Here is a 23,415-nt window from a genome sequence, read left to right as displayed (position 1 = left end):
GCACATTTCTCATTAACATTAAGAAATAACCAAAATGAAAACATTTTTACCACACACACACACACACACCAAAATCTCCAGACTTCCCTCCACCCCCTCTTCTGGTTCTTTAATAAAACCAAATCATCTTACATTCCAAATCCCTTTACCCAATTTCCCAACTACTAAACTATTAAACTTGTGATATACTGCACAGATATTTTAAACATTCAAACCATTTTATACATTACACATCTATGCTTGCAGACTCCCCCCCCTTTTAATTACCCTTATTGTTGCTTTTTGCAAGTGTTTAATCCATGTCTGCTGATGTCCCAATTTATTCACAACTGTTGGCCCCTAAGTAAAAACAATTTCCCAGACTGTTACCCATTCTTTTTTCTTGTTGTTGTTTAGTCATTTAGTCGTGTCCGACTCTTCGTGACCCCATGGACCAGAGCACGCCAGGCACTCCTGTCTTTCACTGCCTCCCACAGTTTGGTCAGACTCATGTTCGTAGCTTCGAGAACACTGTCCAACCATCTCGTCCTCTGTCATCCCCTTCTCCTTCTGCCCTCAATCTTTCCCAACATCAGGGTCTGGTTTATGTTTTTGCTTAAGTTTCATTAATATTTTATTTTTCATTTTATCTCCAAGCTTTTAATGTGTTTTTTTCTGTGTTTTGCAATGTATGCCCTCCTTGCTGAAGTCTAATAAATAAATCGGAGAGTTAAAAGAAAGAAAGATAAAATAGTAAAATTACGGGGAGGGGAAATCACAACCATTCTTTAGAACAGGGGTCCCCCAAACTAAGGCCCGGGGGCCGGATGCGGCCCAATCGTCTTCTAAATCCGGCCCGCAGACGGTCCAGGAATCAGCATGTTTTTACATGAGTAGACTGTGTCCTTTTATTTAAAATGCATCTCTGGGTTATTTGTGGGGCATTGGAATTCGTTCATAATTTTTTCCCCAAAATATATTCCGGCCCCCCACAAGGTCTGAGGGACAGTGGACCGGCCCCCTGCTGAAAAAGTTTGCTGGCCCCTGCTTCAAAACAAGGTTTCCAAACTTGGGTTTCCAGCTGTTTGGGGACTACATCATCCCTAGCTAGCTAGACCAGTAGTCAGGGGTGATGGGATTTGTAGTCCAAAAATAGCTGGAAACCAAGTGTGGGAAACCCTGATTTAAAACTTATCAAAAGGGTTCAAATATTACTTGCAAGAGTAATCGCATATAGAGGAGATGAGAAATTAAATTGTATTGTGTTTATGTATGAAGGTTTGGATCTGGCGCAGAACTAATGCACGGCCAAAAGCAACTGCTCGGATGTGTTCTTATACCTCCCTGCCTTCTTTATTTTTATCACAGGTTGCGGAAAAACCTGAAAGCACTGATAATCGTTCATCCGTCGTGGTTCATTCGGACGGTCCTGGCTATATCGAGGCCGTTCATCAGGTATGAGCAGCCGAGGGGATAGCTGCCTTGATTGAAGCCAGTTAAACCTCTCTGGGAGTTTTGGACTACAACTCCCATCAAGCCCCATCCAACACGATGGGACTTGTAGTCCAAAATTGTTGTTGTTGTTTAGTCGTTTAGTTGTGTCCGACTCTTCGTGACCCCATGGACCATAGCACGCCAGGCACTCCTGTCTTCCACTGCCTCCCGCAGTTTGGTCAAACTCATGTTCGTAGCTTCGAGAACACTGTCCAACCATCTCGTCCTCTGTCGTCCCCTTCTCCTTGTGCCCTCCATCTTTCCCAACATCAGGGTCTTTTCCAGGGAGTCTTGTCTTCTCATGAGGTGGCCAAAGTATTGGAGCCTCAGCTTCAGGATCTGTCCTTCCAGGGAGCACTCAGGGCTGATTTCCTTCAGAATGGATAGGTTTGGTCTTCTTGCAGTCCATGGGACTCTCAAGAGTCTCCTCCAGCACCCTAATTCAAAAGCATCCATTCTTCGGCGATCAGCCTTTTTTTGTGGTCCAGCTCTCACTTCCATACATCACGACTGGGAAAACCATAGCTTTAACTATACGGACCTTCGTTGGCAAGGTGATGTGTCTGCTTTTTAAGATGCTGTCTAGGTTTGTTATTGCTTTTCTCCCAAGAAGCAGGCGTCTTTTAATTTCGTGACTGCTGTCACAATCTGCAGTGATCATGGAGACCAAGAATGTAAAATCTCTCACTGCCTCCATTTCTTTCCCTTCTATTTGCCAGGAGGTGATGGGACCAGTGGCCATGATCTTAGTTTTTTGGATGTTGAGCTTCAGACCATATTTTTCCTTTTTCCTTACTCTGGCATATTTAAATCTCCTCCAGAAGAGGCTTCCCATAAGGACCATTCCCCATTTCAGCCCTCCTCCCCCCCCCAAATTTCTCTCTGTCTCCACGATTGTGATTTCACAAAAATTTCTCTAACTATTTCCTGTTTGTACTCCTACCGTGTTTCTCCTAAAATAAGACACGTCTTATATTTATTTTTCCTCCCAAAAAACACACCACGGCTTATTTTCAGGGGATGTCTTTTTTTTTTTTTTGCTGTCTTTGCGGAGGGGGGAGAGACGGAGCGAGGCGAAACGGGGTGTGTGTGTGCAGAGCACAGACTGCCCACCTCGCGGGGGTAACCTCCTGCTGCTGCATCTGGGTAAGGAAAAGGGGACTTCTCCCTCGCGCGCACGCACACACAAGAGCACCAGAGCACCCCCCATTTTAAGCCAGGTCTCCCTGCTCGCCACCCCACCCCTCTGTGGACCAGGAAACTTCAGCAGGCGGCAGCGGCGCAGTGCGAGGAGCCCAGCGGGGCAGCAGCTCGGCTTTGCCAAACTCAGGCTTCACTGCAGTCAGGAAAGTGCGCTCGGCGTCCAGAACTTTCTCCCCCGCCCCACTTCCTCCTCCAGCTGAGAAGCGGGCTGATCGGGCGCCTCTTTGCCACCGCCGCAGCGCTCAGGGCGCTCGTCCCCAGTCGCCCACGCAGATCCTGGGCTTCACCTGCAGCCGCAGCTGCCTCTCACCAGGCTCTTCGTGCTGCACTGTGCTCCCCGAAGCGGCAGCACGAAGAGCCTGGTGAGAGGCAGCTGCGGCTGCAGGTGAAGCACGGGATCTGCGTGGGCGACTGGGGACAAGCGCCCTGAGCGCTGCGGCAGTAGCGAAGAGGCGCTGCGCTCCCCGAAGCGGCTCCCACCCCCGGCTTATTTTCGGGGGATGTCTTATATTTATTCTTCTAATGAAAAGCCTGACATGGCTTATTTTTGAGGACCGTCTTATTTTAGGAGAAACACGGTATTTAAGGCTCCTCAAGAAGCTGCTACCAATTAAGACCATTTCCAATTTCAGCTTCTCTTGTTCTGAACATTGGTGATTTTACCAATACTTCCTCGAATGTTTTCTGTGTATGCTGCCCTTCAAATCCCCCTGCCCTTTCCATTTGGCTTTTCTTCATAACCATTAGCCTTATTTAATTTTTAAAAGGTAAGGGAACTCAGTTCCTATTAGAAACAAAAAAGCCCTTTCTCTATGACAAACCAACAAAAAAATTAATAAAAATAGAAATGAACGATAAGATTCTCCCATCCGAGGATTCAGAAAAAGCCCTTTCCCAGTCCAAGTTGAAGATTTTGAATCTGGGGCCATAAGGAAGCTGTGTCGTACTGAGTCAGAGCAGCGATATATGTGACTTGATATTGCCTACACAGGCAGGCAGAATTTTCTCCCCATGGAAGTATCCGGGATTCAGCCGTGAGAATCATCCCTGCCAGTAGGTTGATTCTAGGTTCAAGTAGGTAGCCGTGTTGGTCTGACGCAGTAGAAATAAAAATAAAAAATAAAATAATTTGCCCAGTAGGATCTGAAGAAGTGTGCATGCACACGAAAGCTCATACAAATAACAAACTTATGTAAAGGTAAAGGGACCCCTGACCAGTAGGTCCAGTCGTGACCGACTCTGGGGTTGCGGCACTCACCTCGCATTATTGGCCAAGGGAGCCGGCGTATAGTTTCCAGGTCATGTGGCCAGCATGACAAAGCCACTTCTGGCGAACCAGAGCAGCACATGGAAACGCCGTTTACCTTCCCGCTGTAGCAGTTCCTATTTATCTACTTGCATTTTGATGTACTTTTGAACTGCTAGGTTGGCAGGAGCTGGGACCGAGCAACGGGAGCTCACCCCGCCACAGGGATTCGAACCGCTGACCTTCTGATCAGCAAGCCCTAGGCTCAGTGGTTTAACCCACAGAGCCACCTGGGTCCCTCAATTTAGTTGGTCTCAAAGGTGCTACTGGAAGGATGTTTTTTATTTTGTTTCGACTACGGCAGACCAACATGGCTCCCTACCGTATCTGTAACTAAAACTTAGTTGGTCTCTAAGGTGCTACTGGACATTTTTTTACTTTTTTATTTTTATTTCAAGTAGGTTGACTGTATGCTGTTTGGTTGTTATTCAAACAATTAAAACAAACCGATTAAACAAATATTCAGTGTGTTTTAGAGGGGGGGAAGCAGGAAGAAACCGGTTCTCTTGGCTTTTTAATATACCTAATATCTCTGAGTACTCCTCCCACCCCCGCCCCGCTTGCCCCACCCCCTGTCGAGCGTCTTTCATGCCACTTTCTGCAAGGCTGCACATTATAGGGAGAGAGAAATCCGGCCTCTATTAATAGCAGGAAGCTCGTCCCGCCAACCTCCTTCCCAACTTTGGTTAAAGGCCCGGGGAGTTGGCAGCAGGTCAGGGAATTTATCCGAGCCAAACTGCTGAAGGCGAAGGCTTGGCGCCCCCCCCCCCACCTCCCGCCCTTTGCAGAATTTGCAGTGGGGATGTTCCAGAGGCCTGGAGACCTTGCATAACCTCTTCTCTCCCCCCCCCCACTCCGGTGAGAGGAGACTAATCCCTCAAAGCAAGGAGGCCGTCTTCCCACCTGCTCACATCTCCTTTACACAACATGGTTTCACGTCGTCTCGAGATCACGTTTCGAGCACCCTGGAAAAAATGGTCCCGTGGACCATTGATCCATGCTGGGGTGTAACCATGAGTTCTGCACCTGGGTGGGTTTCGGGCATAGCTGTCAAGTTTCCTTGTGCTGAATAGACTTCCTCGCGAGAAAAGGGAACACTTGACAGCTATCAGGAGTATGGGCAGGAGTCAGGCACTGGGGCCTGTAGTGCTTTGCAGGACTGAGGCCTGCCTCAGCTTGTGCTGGAGAAGCAAGGAGTGGCCACTCAGGTGAGGCCACTTGATACCTCACTGCACCTGGTGGCAGGAGCTGGGAGGGATAAAAGCTCAGCTCTTTGCCACAGCAACGCTATCCCTGCCTGGTTGCCTCTGGCCTCTTGATCCTCGACCCTTGGACCCTTGCCTTGCCGACGCCTTGATCCTCGACCCTTGGACTCTTGCCTTGCCGACGCCTTGCTCCTTGACTCCCAGACCTTCGCCTCTGCCTTGTTCCTTGACCCTGCGACTGCCTGCTGCTGGACCCTCAGCCCTGCACCTGCTCCTGCTTCTACACCACCATCTTGCCTTTGGTCCTGACGTCCTCAGCCAGGGCTTCAACCACCCGCCGACCGGACCATGACAACAGCTATGGTTTCGGGGTGGGGCCAAACGGGCAGAAGTTCCCATCGCTCTTTTTGTTTTTAAATTTATTTATGTGATTTTTCCACTTAAAGTTTTACAGAGATATATCAAACATAAATAAAAAAAAGATTCCAAGGAATCTCCTGGACTTTCCTCCTCCCCTTTGTGGGATCTATTATTAATCCTTTCCTCTTGTATCTTTTATGATCATCCAAACCCTTTACCTCTTCCATTATGTCCAGAATCAACCTTAAACTACAAGTGCTATTCCAACCCTACTAACGATTTTGAACTGTCTTTAGGATAAGTTATAAATTTTCCCCGTTCCTTACTAAAATTTTGGTCTTCCTGATTTCTGACTCTTCCGGTCATTTTAGCCATTTCAGCATAGTCCGTCAACTTCACTTGCCATTCTTCTCTGGTGGGAACTTTATCTTCTTTCCATCTCTGGGTCAATGCACATACATAAATAGTCTATTCTGCTCCTTTGGGATTTTGGCACCTAGAATTCCTAAAAGGAAGGCTTCAGGCTATTTATCTACTTGCACTTTGATGTGCTTTCGAACTGCTAGGTGGACAGGAGCTGGGACCGAGCAACGGGATCTCACCCCGTTGCAGGGATTCGAACCGCCAACCTTCTGATCAGCAAGCCCTAGACTCTGTGGTTTAACCCACAGCGCCACCTGGGTCCCTATATCTGATAAATATATATATGGTATATATTGTAGAGTTGGAAAAGGGTCAATAAAGGGCAACTGAGATGATCAAGAATAAAAGATGGGAGAGGGCCTTCTCGTGGTGGCTCCTCCCAGACTTTGGAGCTCATTCCCTAGAAAAGCCAGACTGGCTTCCTTATTGTTGTACTTCTGCCGGCGGGCGAATACCTTCTTGTCCCAACAGGGTTTTTTGGGGGGGGGAATTGACTGCTTTTCATCTGAAGAAGAAGTGTATCTGAAGAAGTGTGCATGCACACGAAAGCTCATACCAAAATATAAACTTAGTTGGTCTTTAAGGTGCTACTGAAGGAATTTTTTTATTTTGCTTCGACTCAGACCAACACGGCTACCTACCGGCTTTTCATGAAAGGGCTAGTTCTGTGCTTCCCATTGTAATTCTTTGTTCAGCTTTCATAGATTGTGTGTGTGTGTGTAAAATCAGTGTTCAATTGTGTTCCCCCCCCCCCAATTATTGCTTTTCCTTTGCTTTTTGCTGGTTCTTATTTTTATCTGCAATCTACCTTGAGTCCCCGCTAGGGAAAATTGCAGGGTATAAATATATTATTGCTTTAGAGAAAAGGCAAGAGTGAGCAGATATAAAAATTGTCCAGAATTATGCATTTTGTGGAGATGCTGGGACCTGAAGGGTTTTCCTCCTCTAGTAGCAGACCTGTGGGTCACCCAATGAAAATTCTGCAGAGCGCAAGAGCAACGTAATATGCTCATACAAGTGGCTTTAAGACGTTAAACGGTTTCATGGAAGATAACATGGGTGTAGCCAGAGGGGGTCAGGGGGGCTGCTCTCCCCCTATCAAGTAAATAAATAAAAATACTTATTTATAAAAAGTAGAAATAATCAGAATGTTTGAAATGGAGAGGTTTGCGGATGTCTTTTAAAGGTAAAGGGACCCCTGACTGTTAGCTCCAGTCGTGACCGACTCTGGGGTTGCGGCGCTCATCTCGCTTTACTAGCCGAGGAAGCCGGCGTACAGCTTCCAGGTCATGTGGCCAGCATGACAAAACCGGTTCTGGTGAACCAGAGCAGCACATGGAAACGCCATTTATCTTCCCGCTGTATCGGCACCTATTTATCTACTTGCACTTCGACGTGCTTTCGAACTGCTAGGTTGGCAGGAGCTGGGACCAAGCAACGGGAGCTCACCCCGCCGCGGGGATTCGAACCGCCGACCTTCTGATCAGCAAGCCCTAGGCTCTGTGGTTTAACTCACAGCACCACCCGCGTCCCTCTTTTACCCCACCACAAAAAAGGCTCTGCTCATCCCTCTTGCGCAGCCGTGCTCCGCTTTTACCGTAGTCATTCAGTACCTTGTGGAGAATAAAGACCTGGCTAAGTTTGATGATGACAGTGGTGTGTGTGTGTGTCTCCATGAACTATGCTTACTGAGTGTGTGTGTGTGTGTGTGCACACGCACACACACATACACAAACGGCATTGGGGGGAAAAGGAGGAATTTCAGAAGTGCTGAAAAGGTTTTCAGCAAATCCAAGAAAACTTCTCTTAGTTTAGATTTAAAAAAACAAAAAAAGCAAGAAAAGGTGTGTTCTTTGCAATTTTGTGAAACATACTCCTTATGTAGTCCCTTTTGTTGTGGTGGTGGTTGTGGGTTTTAAAAATAATAATAATAATTTCCTAGTTTTCAAATGATTGCAGATTTCGACAGATTTCTCTGAGTGCTTGGCGTCAGAAGAAAGGAACCGAAAGCAACGACAAACATTCCAAAAGGAAAGTACAGTTGGTTCTCAATCAATCAATCAATCAATCAATCAATCAATACTTTATTGCGGTCCAAAGACCCACAAAACAATTTCAAAACTAGATACAGTTAAAACGACCAGACAGACAGATGGAAAGAAACCAAGGCAGTCATTTTGTTTTATCGAGGGCATAATGATCTTTGTTTCTTATAGCCTCTGAAAGAAACTTTGCCACGGCCAGTGTAATATAATTTGACCTGTCTTCCAAAAGATATTTAATATGGGAGGCTTCAGATTTTCCTGGCAGATTTGCCAGTAAGGGTTTGATCGCACAATGCAGTAGGATATGCTTCATACAATTGACGTCCTGGGAACATAAACAAAGCCTATTCTGATAGGGGATGCCTCTCAGCCTGCCATTTAGAACTTCCGAGGGAAATACCCTGTTTCTCATATTTTAAGACATACCCATAAAATAAGCCATAGCAGGATTTTTAAGCATTCAAGGAATATAAGCCATACCCCGAAAATAAGACATAGTGATAGGCGTAGCAGCAATGCCGGCCACGGCAGGAGGAGGAGGAAAAAAATAAGACATCCCTTGAAAATAAGCCATAGTGTGTTTTTTTGAGGAAAAAATAAATATAAGACATGTCTTATAATATGAGAAACACGGTACACTTAGTCCGGCTTTGGTAAATAAACACTGATAGGTTGGTACAGACAAATTCCTAAGGTATGAGGATATCTGAAAGTCATACCCGTATTGGATTCCAGCTGTGACCAGGCTACAAATTACATAAGATCGGGATCCGCTATGTGAGATCTCCCAAAACCTTTGCCTCAGGGATTCAAGGGCAGTGTCGTAACCTAGATGATATAAGAGGGGTCATGGCAGTCCAATCAAGGTGGCTTTTCTGGCCATAGTTTTCAGTCATGGGTTCAACAACTTGGCTCTAGAACTCAGTCTGTTTCCTGGAAGTCCGTTCGACTTCCAAGACTTTCGCAAACCAAGGTGCGGTTTCCGATTGGCTGATTGGTCCCGGAAACAATAGCTGACAGCTGGAATGGACGTTCAGCATCCAAAAAAGTTTGCAAACCGGAACGCTTACTTCTGGGTTTGGGGCGTTCGGGAACTGATCTGTTCCTCAACGACACCGTTCAGGAACCAAGGTACCACTGTAACTCGAAACAGGTGGCGTGGAGACATTTCCTTCCAGACCTGCTAGGCAGAGGTCAGACAGAGGATGAAGATAGGTGGGTGTCTCGCCCCCCCCCCCTAACAAACATAAATCCTGGCCATGCCCATGGAAGGAAAGGCTCATATTGTGTTCCCTTGATACCCTGCTTATTTAACTTATATGCAGAATTCATCATGCGAAAGGCTGGACTAGATGAATCCCAAACCGGAATTAAGATTGCCGGAAGAAATATCAACAACCTCAGATATGCAGATGACACAACCTTGATGGCAGAAAGTGAGGAGGAATTAAAGAACCTTTTAATGAGGGTGAAAGAGGAGAGCGCAAAATATGGTCTGAAGCTCAACATCAAAAAAACCAAGATCATGGCCACTGGTTCCATCACCTCCTGGCAAATAGAAGGGGAAGAAATGGAGGCAGTGAGAGATTTTACCTTCTTGGGCTCCTTGATCACTGCAGATGGTGACAGCAGTCACGAAATTAAAAGACGCCTGCTTCTTGGGAGAAAAGCAATGACAAACCTAGACAGCATCTTAAAAAGCAGAGACACCACCTTGCCGACAAAGGTCCGTATAGTGAAAGCTATGGTTTTCCCAGTAGTGATGTATGGAAGTGAGAGCTGGACCATCAAGAAGGCTGATCGCCGAAGAATTGATGCTTTTGAATTCTGGTGCTGGAGGAGACTCTTGAGAGTCCCATGGACTGCAAGAAGATCAAACCTATCCATTCTGAAGGAAATCAGCCCTGAGTGCTCCCTGGAAGGACAGATCGTGAAGCTGAGGCTCCAATACTTTGGCCACCTCATGAGAAGACAAGACTCCCTGGAAAAGACCCTGATGTTGGGAAAGATTGAGGGCACTAGGAGAAGGGGACGTCAGAGGACAAGATGGTTGGACAGTGTTCTCGAAGCTACGAACATGAGTTTGACCAAACTGCGGGAGGCAGTGCAAGACAGGAGTGCCTGGCGTGCTCTGGTCCATGGGGTCACGAAGAGTCGGACACGACTAAACGACTAAACAACAACAAGATACCCGAGCAGTGGTTCAGTTGGGTAATTTTAGAGTCCTGCATAATTGCCCTAAGGGGGTGCTCTGTAGATGGCAAGCCACATTCTGCTGCGTTTGGGGTTTCCTTCCTTGAGTGGGGGATGGGACACCTCACTTGCTCATGCTGCTGAGCATGCCCGAAGCAGGGCAGCTGGAGAGGACAGGCAGGTACACTGCTGAATTTTAGAGTCCTGCTTGGCTGAAGTGAAATGGCAGCAGCGGCAGCAAAGCTGCCTCTGTTGAAAAAAACCTGGACCTGGACCTGGGCTAACTTCAGCCCACACTCCTTCAAGTCACAGCGAGCACAGCACAGAAAGTGCTGCCCCACAATGCTCTGCGGCACCTCATTTGCATACATACATACATACATACATGCATGCAAATGAAGTGCCGTGGAGCATTGTGGGGCAGCACTTTCTGTGCTGTGCTCGCTGTGACTTGAAGGAGTGTGGGCTGAAGTTAGCCCAGGTCCAGGTCCAGGTTTCCTTCAACAGAGGCAGCTTCGCTGCTGCTGCCTCGTTTTAGTCACCACTGCCATTAAAGGAGTGGGCAAGGCAGGAGTGCAAGTGTGGGTGGCTCCGTGTGCTGCCTTGCAAATGGCCCCCTTTCTTCTGGGGGGCGTGGACGTTGACCATGCCTCCTGGGGGGATCCTGGCCATGTCATTGCCAGCTAGCCAATCAGGTGGCTGGGGGTGTGGCTGGTGTGTCCCCCCTAGCTTTGATCCTGTGTATGCCCATGCTGCTGAGTTGCCCCCCCCCCCGGACATCTGTTCCCAAGTCCTTCTGACGCCCCCCCCCAAGCAGCTGACAATTTCCCTTTAGCACATGGTCGAGATTTTCCGCGACATTTCCAAGCCTGCTTCCAAATGCGTGAGCACATAAAAGGTCAGTCAGTGCCACTGGGGTGGGGAGGTGTCTCAGATTCCCTGAGTCTCATTCCCTGCTGAGTGCCGTGACTCAGCCCCCCGTGCTACTGCCCAAGGGTTGCTGGAACTTACGGAAAGGTTGCCTTAAGAGCATGCGATTGTCTTGCTATTTGCTACTCATTCCAGCAAGGGGGGGGGAACCCCCCAGCACCAGTGTGTACCATCAATCAGGAGAGCATACACTCCAATATTTCTGGAAATAGGGACGTCCTACTCCATATTTTTTATTTTTTATACCCACCCCATCTGACTGGGTTGCCCCAGCCACTCTGGGTGGCTTCCAACATATATAAAAACCTAATAAAACTATACAAAGCTGCCTTCAAATGTCTTTTACAGCTTGTATAGTTACTTATCTCCTTGGCTCGGGTGGTGGTGGGGTTTGCATTAATGCCATACCCTCCAACATTTCTCTAACGAAAACAGGGACATCCTACCATACCCTCCAACGTTTCTACGATGAAAATAGGGACATCCCTAAGGGAAAGCGGGATCATATTAGAAACCGGGATGGCTTCTGTAAATCCAGGGCTGTCCCTGGAAAATAGGGGTACTTGGAAGGTCCGGAAGAGAACACAAGAGGTGTGTGTGGAGACACAGAAAATGGGAAGGAGACTTAAACATATCTCACGGGAGGGCTGCAGCTCAGGGACAGGGAAAACAGAAAGGGGTGCTTACTGCGAATTTCTGTTTGGCAAACATATTTTGCATTCAGAAGACCCAGATTCAATCTCTATCTGCGTTGTTATAACCAGGAAGGGGCAGACTCTGAACCCCAAGTCTTGGCAGGTCTGGTTTTAAAGGGAATGTATGATGAAGCTGCCTTCTACTCAATTAGTCATGCATGGCAGCACTATAGAATGAATGGAAGTATTTTCCTAGCTATGTACCACTTCCAACCATGTGGTACAACAAACCCAAGTGCATTCCACATATTCAGGTTTGCCTGCACTAACTGGCAGCAGTTCTCCAGGTTCTCAGGGAGAGACAGGCTTTCCCCATCACCTGGTACTTCTTCCTTTTAAGTGGAAATTAAGCTGTTGGACTATGCCGAAATGGCAAGGCTGACCCGAAAGCTCAGGAACCAAGACGACCGAAACTTCAATAAAGAATGGGGGGAAATGTATAACTTATCTAAGGGACCACCGTAAGTAGATGAAAACACAAGCAGGATTGCAATAACACTTGTAATGTAGCAAATATTATGGACAAAATGGAGAGACACAAAACATGGATTATGAAATAATATGCAGTTGAAAAGGATGGCAATAGAACCCATGGAAGGGAAGGTGGGAAGTCCAGAGATTCAGAAAAATCTCTAAATATGGATATGTATTTTGTATAGGTATTGTATTGTTATAATTCTATACAGTGGTACCTTGGTTTAAGAACAGCTTAGTTTATGAACAACTTGGATTTAGAACGCTGCAAAACTGGAAGTAGGTGTTTTGGTTTGTGAACTTTGCCTTGGAAGCAGGTCATGTTGAGTGTGTTCCATTTGTAGATTGAGTCCCCCACTGCTATGGGAAAGCATGCCTTGGTTTAAGAACGTTTTGGTTTAAGAACAGACTTCCGGAACAGATTAAGTCCGTAAACCAAGGTACCACTGTATTTGTAAAAGCAAATAATTTTTTTTTTTAAAGGAACAAATGTGGATTGCTTTGCTCAGGTTTGTCTACACTGCGGCTCTCTAAGATTTTAGGCAATTGTTGTCCCTAGTCCTTTCCAGAGATGCCGAAGATTGAATCTGGGACCTTCTGTGAATTTTTGTCCTGCCCTGCCGATGTTCAGTAAAGCAAAATGAGAGACCAAATGTTCAAATGTTTCTTTATTGAGTATGCCCTGTGTTCTTGCACAAGCAGTTAAACAGAAGCTTATTACTGACACAAAGCTACACACGTAAAACCAGTGGTATTTTACAGACTTCACTGAAGTGTTCCATTATAAAAATGCGTTTTTAAAACATACACGTTTAAGCCAATGGAATATAAAATAAGTAAATAAAAAACAGCAACAACTGCCCGTGGCTGAGTTGTAAATAAACTACCATAATTTTTCAATTATATACATAAAGTTATTTTCCGAAGGGCAGTGCTAAGGAAGGCATGTTCACTTAACATGTTTCGGTAAATATCCAAAATAGTATTTACATCAGATTTGTACATAGATCTTTCAACTTCCCACAGATCCTGCAAAGCAAACATAAGGCAATTAATACCCAAAGTATTGTGAGGAAGATACAAAGAGCAAGCTAGAAAATAAGACACCCCCTCTACCTCCTTCCCTTTCTTTCATCCAGGAGTATATTCACCTATGAGTGATTCAAAAGCTTGTTCTGTATTTCTTTAAAGACTTCCATGTAAAGATCATCTCTGGGCTTCAGCCCATCCAGATAAACTGAAAAGAACAGACAGCTGTGAATTTCACATGTGGGGATGCCAGTAAATAAATCAACACAACAGTTTTGCATGGACTTAAGAGATCTAACCCGCTCACAAAATGTATAATGATGCAATCTTGCCAAGCAAGCGAGTATGATCCATTGAATCCAGTGGGGCTTACTTGCTTATTCATCACTCACTCTGGCCAAAATAAAGAGGAGCCAAACACCTCACTTGCCCTGCTGGCTCAGTGGATTTTTGGCAGCAAGCAGGTGGTAATTTGAGTGAGGAGGTAGACTCAATAGGGAGAAGGATTCCTGCAAATCTGGAGCTGGCACAAGGGCTAATAAAAGGGCGGCTCAACAGTGCAGTGTTGTGGGAAAAGATATTTACTTATTCAAAGTACTATCTCGTTGGTTCTTAGGGCTAACACCCTCACAAGGTGACAAAGGAGACAGAGGTGATTTTTTAAAATCTATAATCAAACTTAAAAAAATTAATTAATTAAGGGATATTAGCAAGCATACTAAATAAGCAACCCTGAAATTATTGGCTGAGAGAATTTGAATAGTTGTTTAACTATTTTTAACAATATCACTAGTGCGTTCAAAATGCCTTTGGAAAAAAAGGGCAGGATATAAATTGAAGAGACACGATTGAGCAAACATAAAGAAAACAATTTCATCACTTAGCTCAGGAGTGGGGAACCTCTAGCCCTCCGGATGGGCTGTGCACACTTCTGCTCATCCAGTGCCTAGAAAACATGGCTCAGGGCAGTTCTCCACTTAACCTGCATTTTCTAGGCATGGATCCGAGCGGTTTTGCTTTTGCCCAGCCACTTCCCCCCCAGAAAACACTCTCTTCCATGCTAAATCAGAACAAACAGCAATCCATGGAAAAACCAACTGCCTTTTGTTCCGATTCAGCACTAAAACCATGGGTTTTCCCAGGGGAAAGTGGAGGTGTGGCTAAGCCCCATGTTGGACTACAACTCCCATTAAGACTTGACTGCTGGCCATTTCTGGGGTTGGTGGGATGTTTAGGAACAAGGGGAGGGCCAAAGATCCCCCACCCAGAGCTTTCCAAACAGTGTGCCGCAGCACATTTAGTGTGTCGGCTGCAGCGTGTAGGTGTGTCGCGCGGATGCCCCCCCCCCCCCGTGCTCCTCTCAGGGCTGGAAAGGGGTTAGTTTGACCTCTGGTTTGCTAGTAAAGCTGAATTTCTTTGCCGTGAAATGTCTTAAAAAGGGTGTCACCAAGGTGAGAGGTTTGGAAAGCTCTGCTCTAAGCACATCACATTTTATTAAAAAAATATCACATGCAACCACTTGCACTGAATTCTTTCTAAGTCAGAGTCGAGCTATTGCAAGTTGTCTCTTACCAACATCCACTTCGTTCGCCTCCATTTCCTTCCTGTGCTTAAGATACATGGGCCATACGTGGCCATCGAAGAGACCAGGGGGGTCCGGTACTGTGTATTTACGTGTACTGCAAACAGAAAAGGAATTTGTTAATCTGTACCGTGCTCCAGGACTAACAGATTCTGTGTAGCTGTTTAACCTGGGGAAGGGCTGAGCAGGAGAACATCTGCTTTGCATGCAGAAGGCCCCGGGTTCAATCTTGCACATCCCCAGGAGTGCAAGGAGTAGAAGGAAGCACATTGGTATGCTCAGTTATGTACTGAGCTGAATCATAGAACAATAGGATCCAGAATCAGCAGTCTGATTGGTCCGCAGGTGCCACCCAATCCAACTCCAGGTGGAAGTGAATCCGCAACCTGATTGGCCTGCAGGAGCAGCCAATCAGGCGGCTGGCAGAAGTGAATCCGCAACCTGATTGGCCTGCAGGAGCAGCCAATCAGGCTGCTGGGAGAAGTCAATCCGCAAACTGATTGGCCCACAGGTGTAGCCCTGAAGTTCAGCTGCCCAACAGGGTTGTAGCAAAACACATTTGTAGCTTGATGCCAGCAGCAGCTGAAGTGCTTTCTTCCTTACCCTCCAAACTGAGTGACAAATCATCATGCAAAAGCCAGATTTCCCTTTGCATCATGCTTTCCGGACGCAGGCCCGTCCTTGAAAGCTCCATGTCCAAGCGATTGCTTGCACTGACCCAGCGCTTTCCCCAGGAGGACCCACGCTTTACTATTGAATTGGAGCAAACGGCAATCTGCAGAAACCCAGGCCTTTTGCTCCAATCCAGCAGTAAAACTCAGGTTTTCCTCAAGGAAACCGCTGGGGCAAAAAAAGAAAAGAAGAGCTCGGCCTGTATCTGTGCCTAGGAACACAGCACAAAAGTCCAGATGAGCCTCAGGTCTGAAGTCATCTGTCTGAGACCTTTGAGTTTACACCCTGGTTTGATATCAGTATATTCAATGTAATGTTGGCTTCCGCTCCAACGCAAAAATATTACGATCTTTGGTGTTGTGTGCAGTGGAAGACAGGAGTGCCTGTCATGCTCTGGTCCATGGGGTCACGAAGAGTCGGGCACAATTAATTGACTAAACAACTTAATTCCCACATCAGGTGGGTACAGCAGTGTCAGTAAGCCCTTCTGTGCAAGTACTAGGGTTGGATGGTTTATCTCAATTTCTGAACGCCCCCCCCCCCCAAGTCTTCAGTTCTCCTCATCACATCAGTTTGGATTTTTTTAAAGACCTCATGAAAATTCACCAACATTTTAATGTTGATTTCTTCTATGGTAATCTACACATTTTTTATTTCCCTTAATGTAATGCTTTATTTTTTTGTGTATTATTTGCCCTAGCACATGCATTTTTGTACAGTCATACCTCGACACCCGAAGTCAAAGCCTCCGGAAGTCCTCCTGGTGTGTGCGCCCGCCGTGCGCGTTCTGCACATGCGCGGAGCAGTGCAAAGGTTGGCGCATGCGCAGAAGCGCAAATTCGCACTTCGCGCATGTGCCATAGCGGCGCTTCGACTTCATAAGTCGAGGTACCACTGTATATAGTACTTGTCTGGAGAACTGAACTGCAAAATTCAGAGAAGTGTGGCTTTTGAATCATAGAATCATAGCATTGGAAGGGACCGTAAGGTTCATCTCATCCAATCCTCTGCAATGCAAGAATCTTTTAGCCTGACGTGGAGCTCAGAAGTTTTCCAATTCTACAGCTTGCAATTATGTCATAGGAATGAGGTGAATATGACATGAAATTTCAGCGTCACAAGATTAAAGCCGAGGAGCCGTTCTTACCTCCTCCTCCACTTGCACTCACTGTATGGGACTGCTAGATAATAGCGTTTGTCGAACAAGTCAATCAGTGGCCTGCAGGTGAGAAAAATTAAGGTTCGAAATTACTTGAGAAATGATTTCCCCTAAACCACATGGTTGCATAAAGTCATACAGTTGTTTGTGGCGAATAATAATACTGTGGGTAGGGTGGGGGGGGTTATTGTTTTTGTTTGTTATTATGCTGTGTATTTTTGTGTTTTCATGTTGTAAACCACCACCCGAAGATCGCAGGGTAGAAATTTAATAAATAATAAAATCATCACAATCATCATCAACGATTTCTAGGGTCTCTTGCAACAGGCTGTTTTTGGTGTAAGATTGAAATGTGCATCAACACAGAACGTAGGAATCTGCGTCATACAGAATCACCCCATCAGCCTCTAGCTCAGCAGTGTCGATAGCTGGGGCAGGTCTGAACGTTGCCCCCCATTTAAGCCATGCCTCCTGCCCTGATTGGTTCAGGATGATGACAGTGGGTTGCAACTATTAAGAATGCTGTGATCCTTTGATTGGTGAATAGAAATGACACGTGCAATCTGGAAGTGTTTAAAAAACCCATTGCTTTGGATGTGGTTCTTTGCATGTTTGAGGCTGTCACTATGCACATTTGTATTTCGATAAAGACCTATCTTTTCACTTCATGCCTGCATTCTTTTCTTTGGGGTTCCTGGGAGGGATACCTCCAATTTAGAAACCCCTTTTAAATTTCTCCAAAAGCAGCACATGGCAATGGCTACAACAGGCAGGTCTGCCAAGATCTTTGGCAATTCTGAAGTGGCCCGCGGGGAACAAAAAGTTTGGGAACCACTGTCCTAGATGATGAAGCAAATTTATTTTCTATTGCCGCAGAGGATAAGATTCAAAGCAAGAAAAAGAGCTTTAGATTATGTGTTAGGAAGAACTTTCTGATAGTATGAACTGTGGAAAGGATAGCCTTGTAAAATGATGGACCCTCCTTTCTTGGAAGTTTTAAAGCAGAGGCTGGATGGCTATCGTACACTGGCAGGGAGTTGGAATTTTGAGGTCACTCCCAACTTTAAACTATGACTGCTGTAATGTGCTTGAAAAAGAACTGCCCATGAAAATGATGAGGCTTGAGAAAATCATTTCAGTGGACTAATAATAATAATAATAATAATAATAATAATAATAATAATAATAATTTATTTATACCCCGCCCATCTGGCTGGGTTTCCCCAGCCAGTCTGGGCGGCTTCCAGAAGGATATTAAAATACAATAATATATTAAACATTAAAAGCTTCCCTAAACAGGGCTGCCTTTAGACCTAGAACCATTACACACACACACACACACACACACACACAGAGCATTTATATATCAAAAGCATTTACAAACCACTTAATATTTCAAAAAATCTCCAAATGGTGTACAGCCTGCCATTAAAACAAAAAGACAACCTAAAACCAGTTGTATTCCAGAATAAAACACATAACCTGGAAGATAACTGGCCTGGCCTGCTCCTGTGCTTTTAACATCGAGCACAATTCAAAGTGATGGTGCTGACCTTTAAAGCCCTCAACAGCCTTGGCTGAAGGAGCGTCTCCGTCCACATCGTCCAGTCCAGACACTGAGGTCCACCTCTGAGGGCCTTCTGGTGGTTCCCTCCCTGCGAGAAGTGAGCTTGCAGGGAACCAGGCAGAGGGCCTTCTCGGTGGTGGCACCCGCCCTGTGGAACTCCTTTGCATCAGGTGTCAAGGAAATAAACAACTAACTGACTTTTAGAAGACACCTGAAGGCAGCCCTGTACTGGGATGTTTTATCGTGTTTTTAATATTTTGTTGAGAGCCACCCAGAATGGCTGGGGAAACCCAGCCAGATAGGCAGGGTATAAGTAACAAATTATTATTATTATTATTATTATTATTATTGACTGGCGGAGACAATCAAGTGTTATACAGAGAGCAGGTGATATATTTGCAGATGAAGCTCTTATCTAAAGCCCAGCAGCAGGGGTCAATAGGACAGGCAGCAACCAAATGCATACTTTAAAGTGGACTACTACTACAAAAAAAAAAGCAAAGACATCTTACCTGTAGTTGTAAAGCAGGAAACCTTCAACAATCAGTATATGGGTATCATCAGAACTGGGCAGTTTTGAAACACTCACTCCATGGGATCGGGCAAACTTCACGGGATTCTCAATCCAAGCATGTACAGTGCTCACCATTGCATCCATATCCAAGGAAGCCAACACTATGTAGGAAATATATACACATACACACACACACCAAAAAAAAAGTCAGTAAAAAAAAAGACAAAAAACTCAAGAGTGTGAAAGTGTATAAATTAAACGTGTATTTATAGAATGGTGTGAATTTTTTACTGTTAAGTCTTTATTTAATAATAGTATAGGGATTAAAAAATATATACTTAGGAAAATATACATTACTGCATCCTATAGCGAACTCTTACCATCCCATTGTTTAAAGCCGTCTTCCCCGACTTGTATTTGATCTTGTGGCTGAAATATAGTGACCAATAAAACATTGCTGCAAACGCAGGGTGATCAGTTTTATCTACGATCCGATCACAACCTGGACACTACTGCAAAATATATACAGACACAGACACAGACACACAGACACACACACACACACACACACACACACACACACACACACACACGGAGGCAAAGTGCTGACTTAGCAAAAACAGCTGTGCTGCAGATCAAATGACAATAACAACACAACCCGCAGCCCCGCCAATCCACCCTAGTCCCAAGCCAGCTCTTCTCCATTTTTTGCTATTTCCCCCCCTACTCGCCTACATGAGAACACCTGGGGTCACCTGAGGACACCTGAATAGCAGGTAAGTAAGAAAGCCAATAGGTAAAGTCTGGCTAAGGTTGGAGTGGCAGTTCCCCATTTGCCCTAATTCAGGGGTGGGGAACCTCGGGTCCTCCAGATGTTTAGCATCTCCAACCAACCGCAGACAGCATGGCCAATGGTCAAGGCTGATGGGGGATGTAGCCTAAGAACATCTAAGGAGGTCAAATTGTTCCCCACTCCTGCTGTATTGCACCAGCTGCCACTGGCGGGACTCGGTCACACAGATATGTGCATTGACTTGTGCACACAAGCATGTGTCAGTGTCATATGCACGAGGTAAGGTACACACTTGTGAACTCCAGACCCGGCACAGATATGAAACTGCTCATTCTCGCATATCTGAACTGGCATTCGGGGGGGGGGGGGGTATTGGGAGTAAATCATCATGTGGTGCATGTAGTGTAGAGAGGAAATGGGGTGGGAAAGACGGGGAGAGACTTTCTAAACTCTGTAGCAAATTAATTTTGCTAGGTTAAGCTACATTTTTGAAATAAAGCAACACCCCTAAACAAGTACACAGGTGAAAATTATATTTTTAAACAGCTGAGTATTGTGTGTGTGTGTGTGTGTGTGTGTGTGTGTGTGTGTGTAACTGCAATTCAAGTTTTACAAAATTAAAGGAATGCTTGAGGGGCATTTCTAAGGTGCAATAATAATTTTGGCTAAAGGAAAGAACAACACACAAATGATTTGGGTTTGATGTAACTTGCTTAGAGTAGGCATACACAGGAACATATATCAGTGTTCCTAGCTCAGTGTAATCTCCTGGATTTCAGGCAAGGGATATACCACAGACCGAACCTGGGACCTTTTGCTCAACCAATGAGATATGGCTTTCCCAAAAGAGAATAAAGAAGTCCAAAAAGGACATAAAGTATATTTATTTTAATTAGCTGCAATGGCTAATTTGGGTTAAACTACTTTTCTGTGGAGGGGAGAACTATCTTCTGGGTCCACTTAAAGTTCCAATGCCGACCTACTCTTCAGAATTAAATACTTTGTGATGCAAGATGAAAATGGCACAATATGCAAGAGAACAGCTGCAACAGAAAATCAGTTCTGCTGTTTTTTTTAATCAAGGCCCATGTCTCTTTGTCTGTATACATGTGTACAGTACCCTGTTTCTCATATTTTAAGACATACCCATAAAATAAGCCATAGCAGGATTTTTAAGCATTCAAGGAATATAAGCCATACCCCGAAAATAAGACATAGTGATAGGTGCAGCAGCAATGCCGGCCGCGGCAGGAGGAGGAGGAAAAAAATAAGACATCCCTTGAAAATAAGCCATAGTGGGTTTTTTTGAGGAAAAAATAAATATAAGACATGTCTTATAATATGAGAAACACGGTAGATACCCAGAGGGCACTCAGTTTATATAGCTGGCAGGTACCTACTTATAAAAATGTGCAATATTGGTTTAGGCATTTGGGCAAACCCGGGGGTGAGGGTGTCCCCTCAGCAAGAAGATCTGTTGTTGCTGCATTGCAGGGGGTTGGACAAGATGGTGACCCTTGTAGGTGACCCTACAATTCTGCGATTCTGTGGCGGGTAGACTTACTTTCCCTGAACTCATCGCTATCCATCCCTGGCTCATCGCCATCAATCATTTGGAAAAGCTGGGCGCATTATACAGTTCACCCCCCGATTCATACAGGGTGGCGGGGAGGCCCAATCTGCCGTTTTGTCCCACGTGACCCACGTGTGAAGCCATGCCCCCAAGAACACAACTTTGCAACACCAGGAGTTTCTAGAAAGACACCTTCACACTATAGAAGAATCACGGGAACTGCAATTTACTCCTTGCAGAACTACATTTCTACCCCTCGCCAAGCTTCAGTTCCCAGCACCCTCAATAATCTTCAGTGACCAGGATTATTGGGGGGGGGGCACACCTTATGTGTTTTCAATGCATAGCTGTCAAGTTCTCCCCCTTTTTAAGGGAAATTCCCTTATGCTGAATGTTTCAATGTATGGCATGCATGCAACCGTCCTTGACAGTTAGAAAATTGGAAAACCGCTGTTGGTAGCATATCGCACGGACCAGCTCATTGCCAGGTAACACCTTTGAAATACTACATTATATTCATAATAGAAAGATTAAAATGAATGGAATACAGTCGTAGCTAGGATCCTGAACGCCCTGGAACTCGGACGTTTTGGCTCCCGAATGCAGCAAACCCAGAAGTGATTGTTCTGGTTTGTGGACGTTTTTGGGGAGCTGAACATCCGACGGGGCTTCCGATTGGCTGCAGCCAATCGGAAGCCATGGTTTGGTTTCCGAACGTTTCGGAGGTCGAATTGACTTCCGGAACGGATTCCGTTAGACTTCCAAGGTGCGACTGTAGTTTCAATGGGTATGGGAGAAGTGGGGGGTTTTAACCTGCGTCAGCGGCTATCCCCAAAACAAGGGTACGGTCGCTATCCCAGGTTATCTAATCTGGAGTAAAAACAGTACAAATGGCTATGATCCTAACCTATTTGAGGAGGAAGCCCCCTTGGATTCAGCAGCACTTGCTTCTGAGTAGACACAGTTAGGAACTGCGCTGCATAGTTACCTCTACACCATGCAGTTAAGGGGACGGCTCCCCTGCAAGGCATCGTGGAAACTGTAGTTTTATTCTCCCAGTTATCCTTGCCTGTCAAGCTAGTTCCCAGTTTTCTTTGTGGGGGGAGCCATGCACTTTAAATGCACGATGTGGATGTGCATATATCACATTTTCCCGTGTATAAGACACCCCCTATTTTTTGAGCCCAAAATTAAGAAATAATTAATTGCAACATTTAGTGTATAAGGCGACCTGCAATTTTAAACTTAAACATTTGGGGGGGGGAATATACACGGAAAAACACCGTATATATGAGCCCTAAAGTTGGGACCCAGACCAAAAATAAGTGCCCGATAATGAGCATCTATGCTTTTAAGGTCTGCCCTCCCTGGACAAGTTGGGTTCTTTTGTACCGACAGCGCAACGCTTACCTGTTTTAGTTGCTGCACTATGCATTAAATCACATCAAATACATGTTTGTTTGTTTGAAAAAACAACATTAAACCAAAGGGGGTGAGATGCTTACCTTGAAGAAGTCATCTTGATGGACAACGCAACAGTTTGGGAGTGCTTGGGTAAGTCTTTTGGTCAAAGTGGTTTTGCCACCATTGGTCACCCTAGATTAAGAAAACATGAAGCAGAATTGGGGTGGGGACAATGTCAGAACGGTTAACAGAGCAAGGATGCAAATTCAACAAGCATAGGAAGCCTTTCAGCATAGTTCCCAGTTTTATTTGTGGAGGAGCCACGCACTTTAAATGCATGGTGTGGATGTACATATTTCGTATTTTTCCACGTATAAAATGACCCCTATTTTTTGAGCCCAAAATTGAGAAATAATTAATTGCAACATTCCGTGTATAAGACGACCTCAGACTTTCCTGCTATGATTATTAGCAGAAAACAGAACGAGCCTTTCTGCCATCGTTCATAAATCCAAGCATGGTTAGGTATTAAGGGAAGCGAAATCAAGCCTGTTAAGACACCCACCCACATTTAATAAATGAGATTGGAAGACATCTGAATAGAGCCCTGTTTAGGGAAGTTTTTAATGTTTTATCGTGTTTTTAATATTCTGTTGGGAGCTGCCCAGAGTGGCACCCAGCCAGATGGGCAGGGTATAAATGATTTATTATTATTATTATTATTATTATTATTATTATTATTATTATTATTAACTTAACCCACCCAACGACCCATCCACCCACAATTTCACAGATTGAAAAAGAGCCATCATTTC

General features: G+C 45.2%; 1 protein-coding gene across 3 annotated transcripts; it reads right to left on the bottom strand.

Annotated features, from left to right (window-relative positions):
• Positions 1-12,960: 12,960 nt before the first annotated feature.
• Positions 12,961-23,118, bottom strand: LOC118087410 (nicotinamide riboside kinase 2). 3 transcript variants are annotated; one of them, XM_060275366.2, is made up of 7 exons: positions 22,702-23,118; positions 19,211-19,259; positions 18,829-18,991; positions 16,738-16,809; positions 14,909-15,015; positions 13,459-13,544; positions 12,961-13,336 (listed from the first exon to the last, which is right to left on the bottom strand). In XM_060275366.2, exons 3-6 carry the CDS (start codon positions 18,972-18,974, stop codon positions 13,459-13,461), a joined length of 411 nt encoding a protein of 136 aa, XP_060131349.2. In that variant the 5' UTR covers positions 18,975-18,991; positions 19,211-19,259; positions 22,702-23,118; the 3' UTR covers positions 12,961-13,336. The 3 variants fall into 3 exon arrangements, with proteins under 3 accessions (XP_060131349.2, XP_088529109.1, XP_088529108.1); XM_088672983.1 differs by lacking the exon at positions 19,211-19,259 and having other exon boundaries at positions 22,702-22,804; XM_088672982.1 differs by lacking the exon at positions 22,702-23,118 and having other exon boundaries at positions 19,211-20,771.
• Positions 23,119-23,415: the final 297 nt, after the last annotated feature.

This window comes from Zootoca vivipara, chromosome 6 (assembly GCF_965207765.1).
Source record: "Zootoca vivipara chromosome 6, rZooViv2.hap1.1, whole genome shotgun sequence".
Classification (NCBI taxonomy): Eukaryota; Metazoa; Chordata; class Lepidosauria; order Squamata; family Lacertidae; genus Zootoca; species Zootoca vivipara.
Note: the sequence above shows the minus strand (reverse complement) of the source record. Positions and strands in the feature narration are given on the sequence as shown.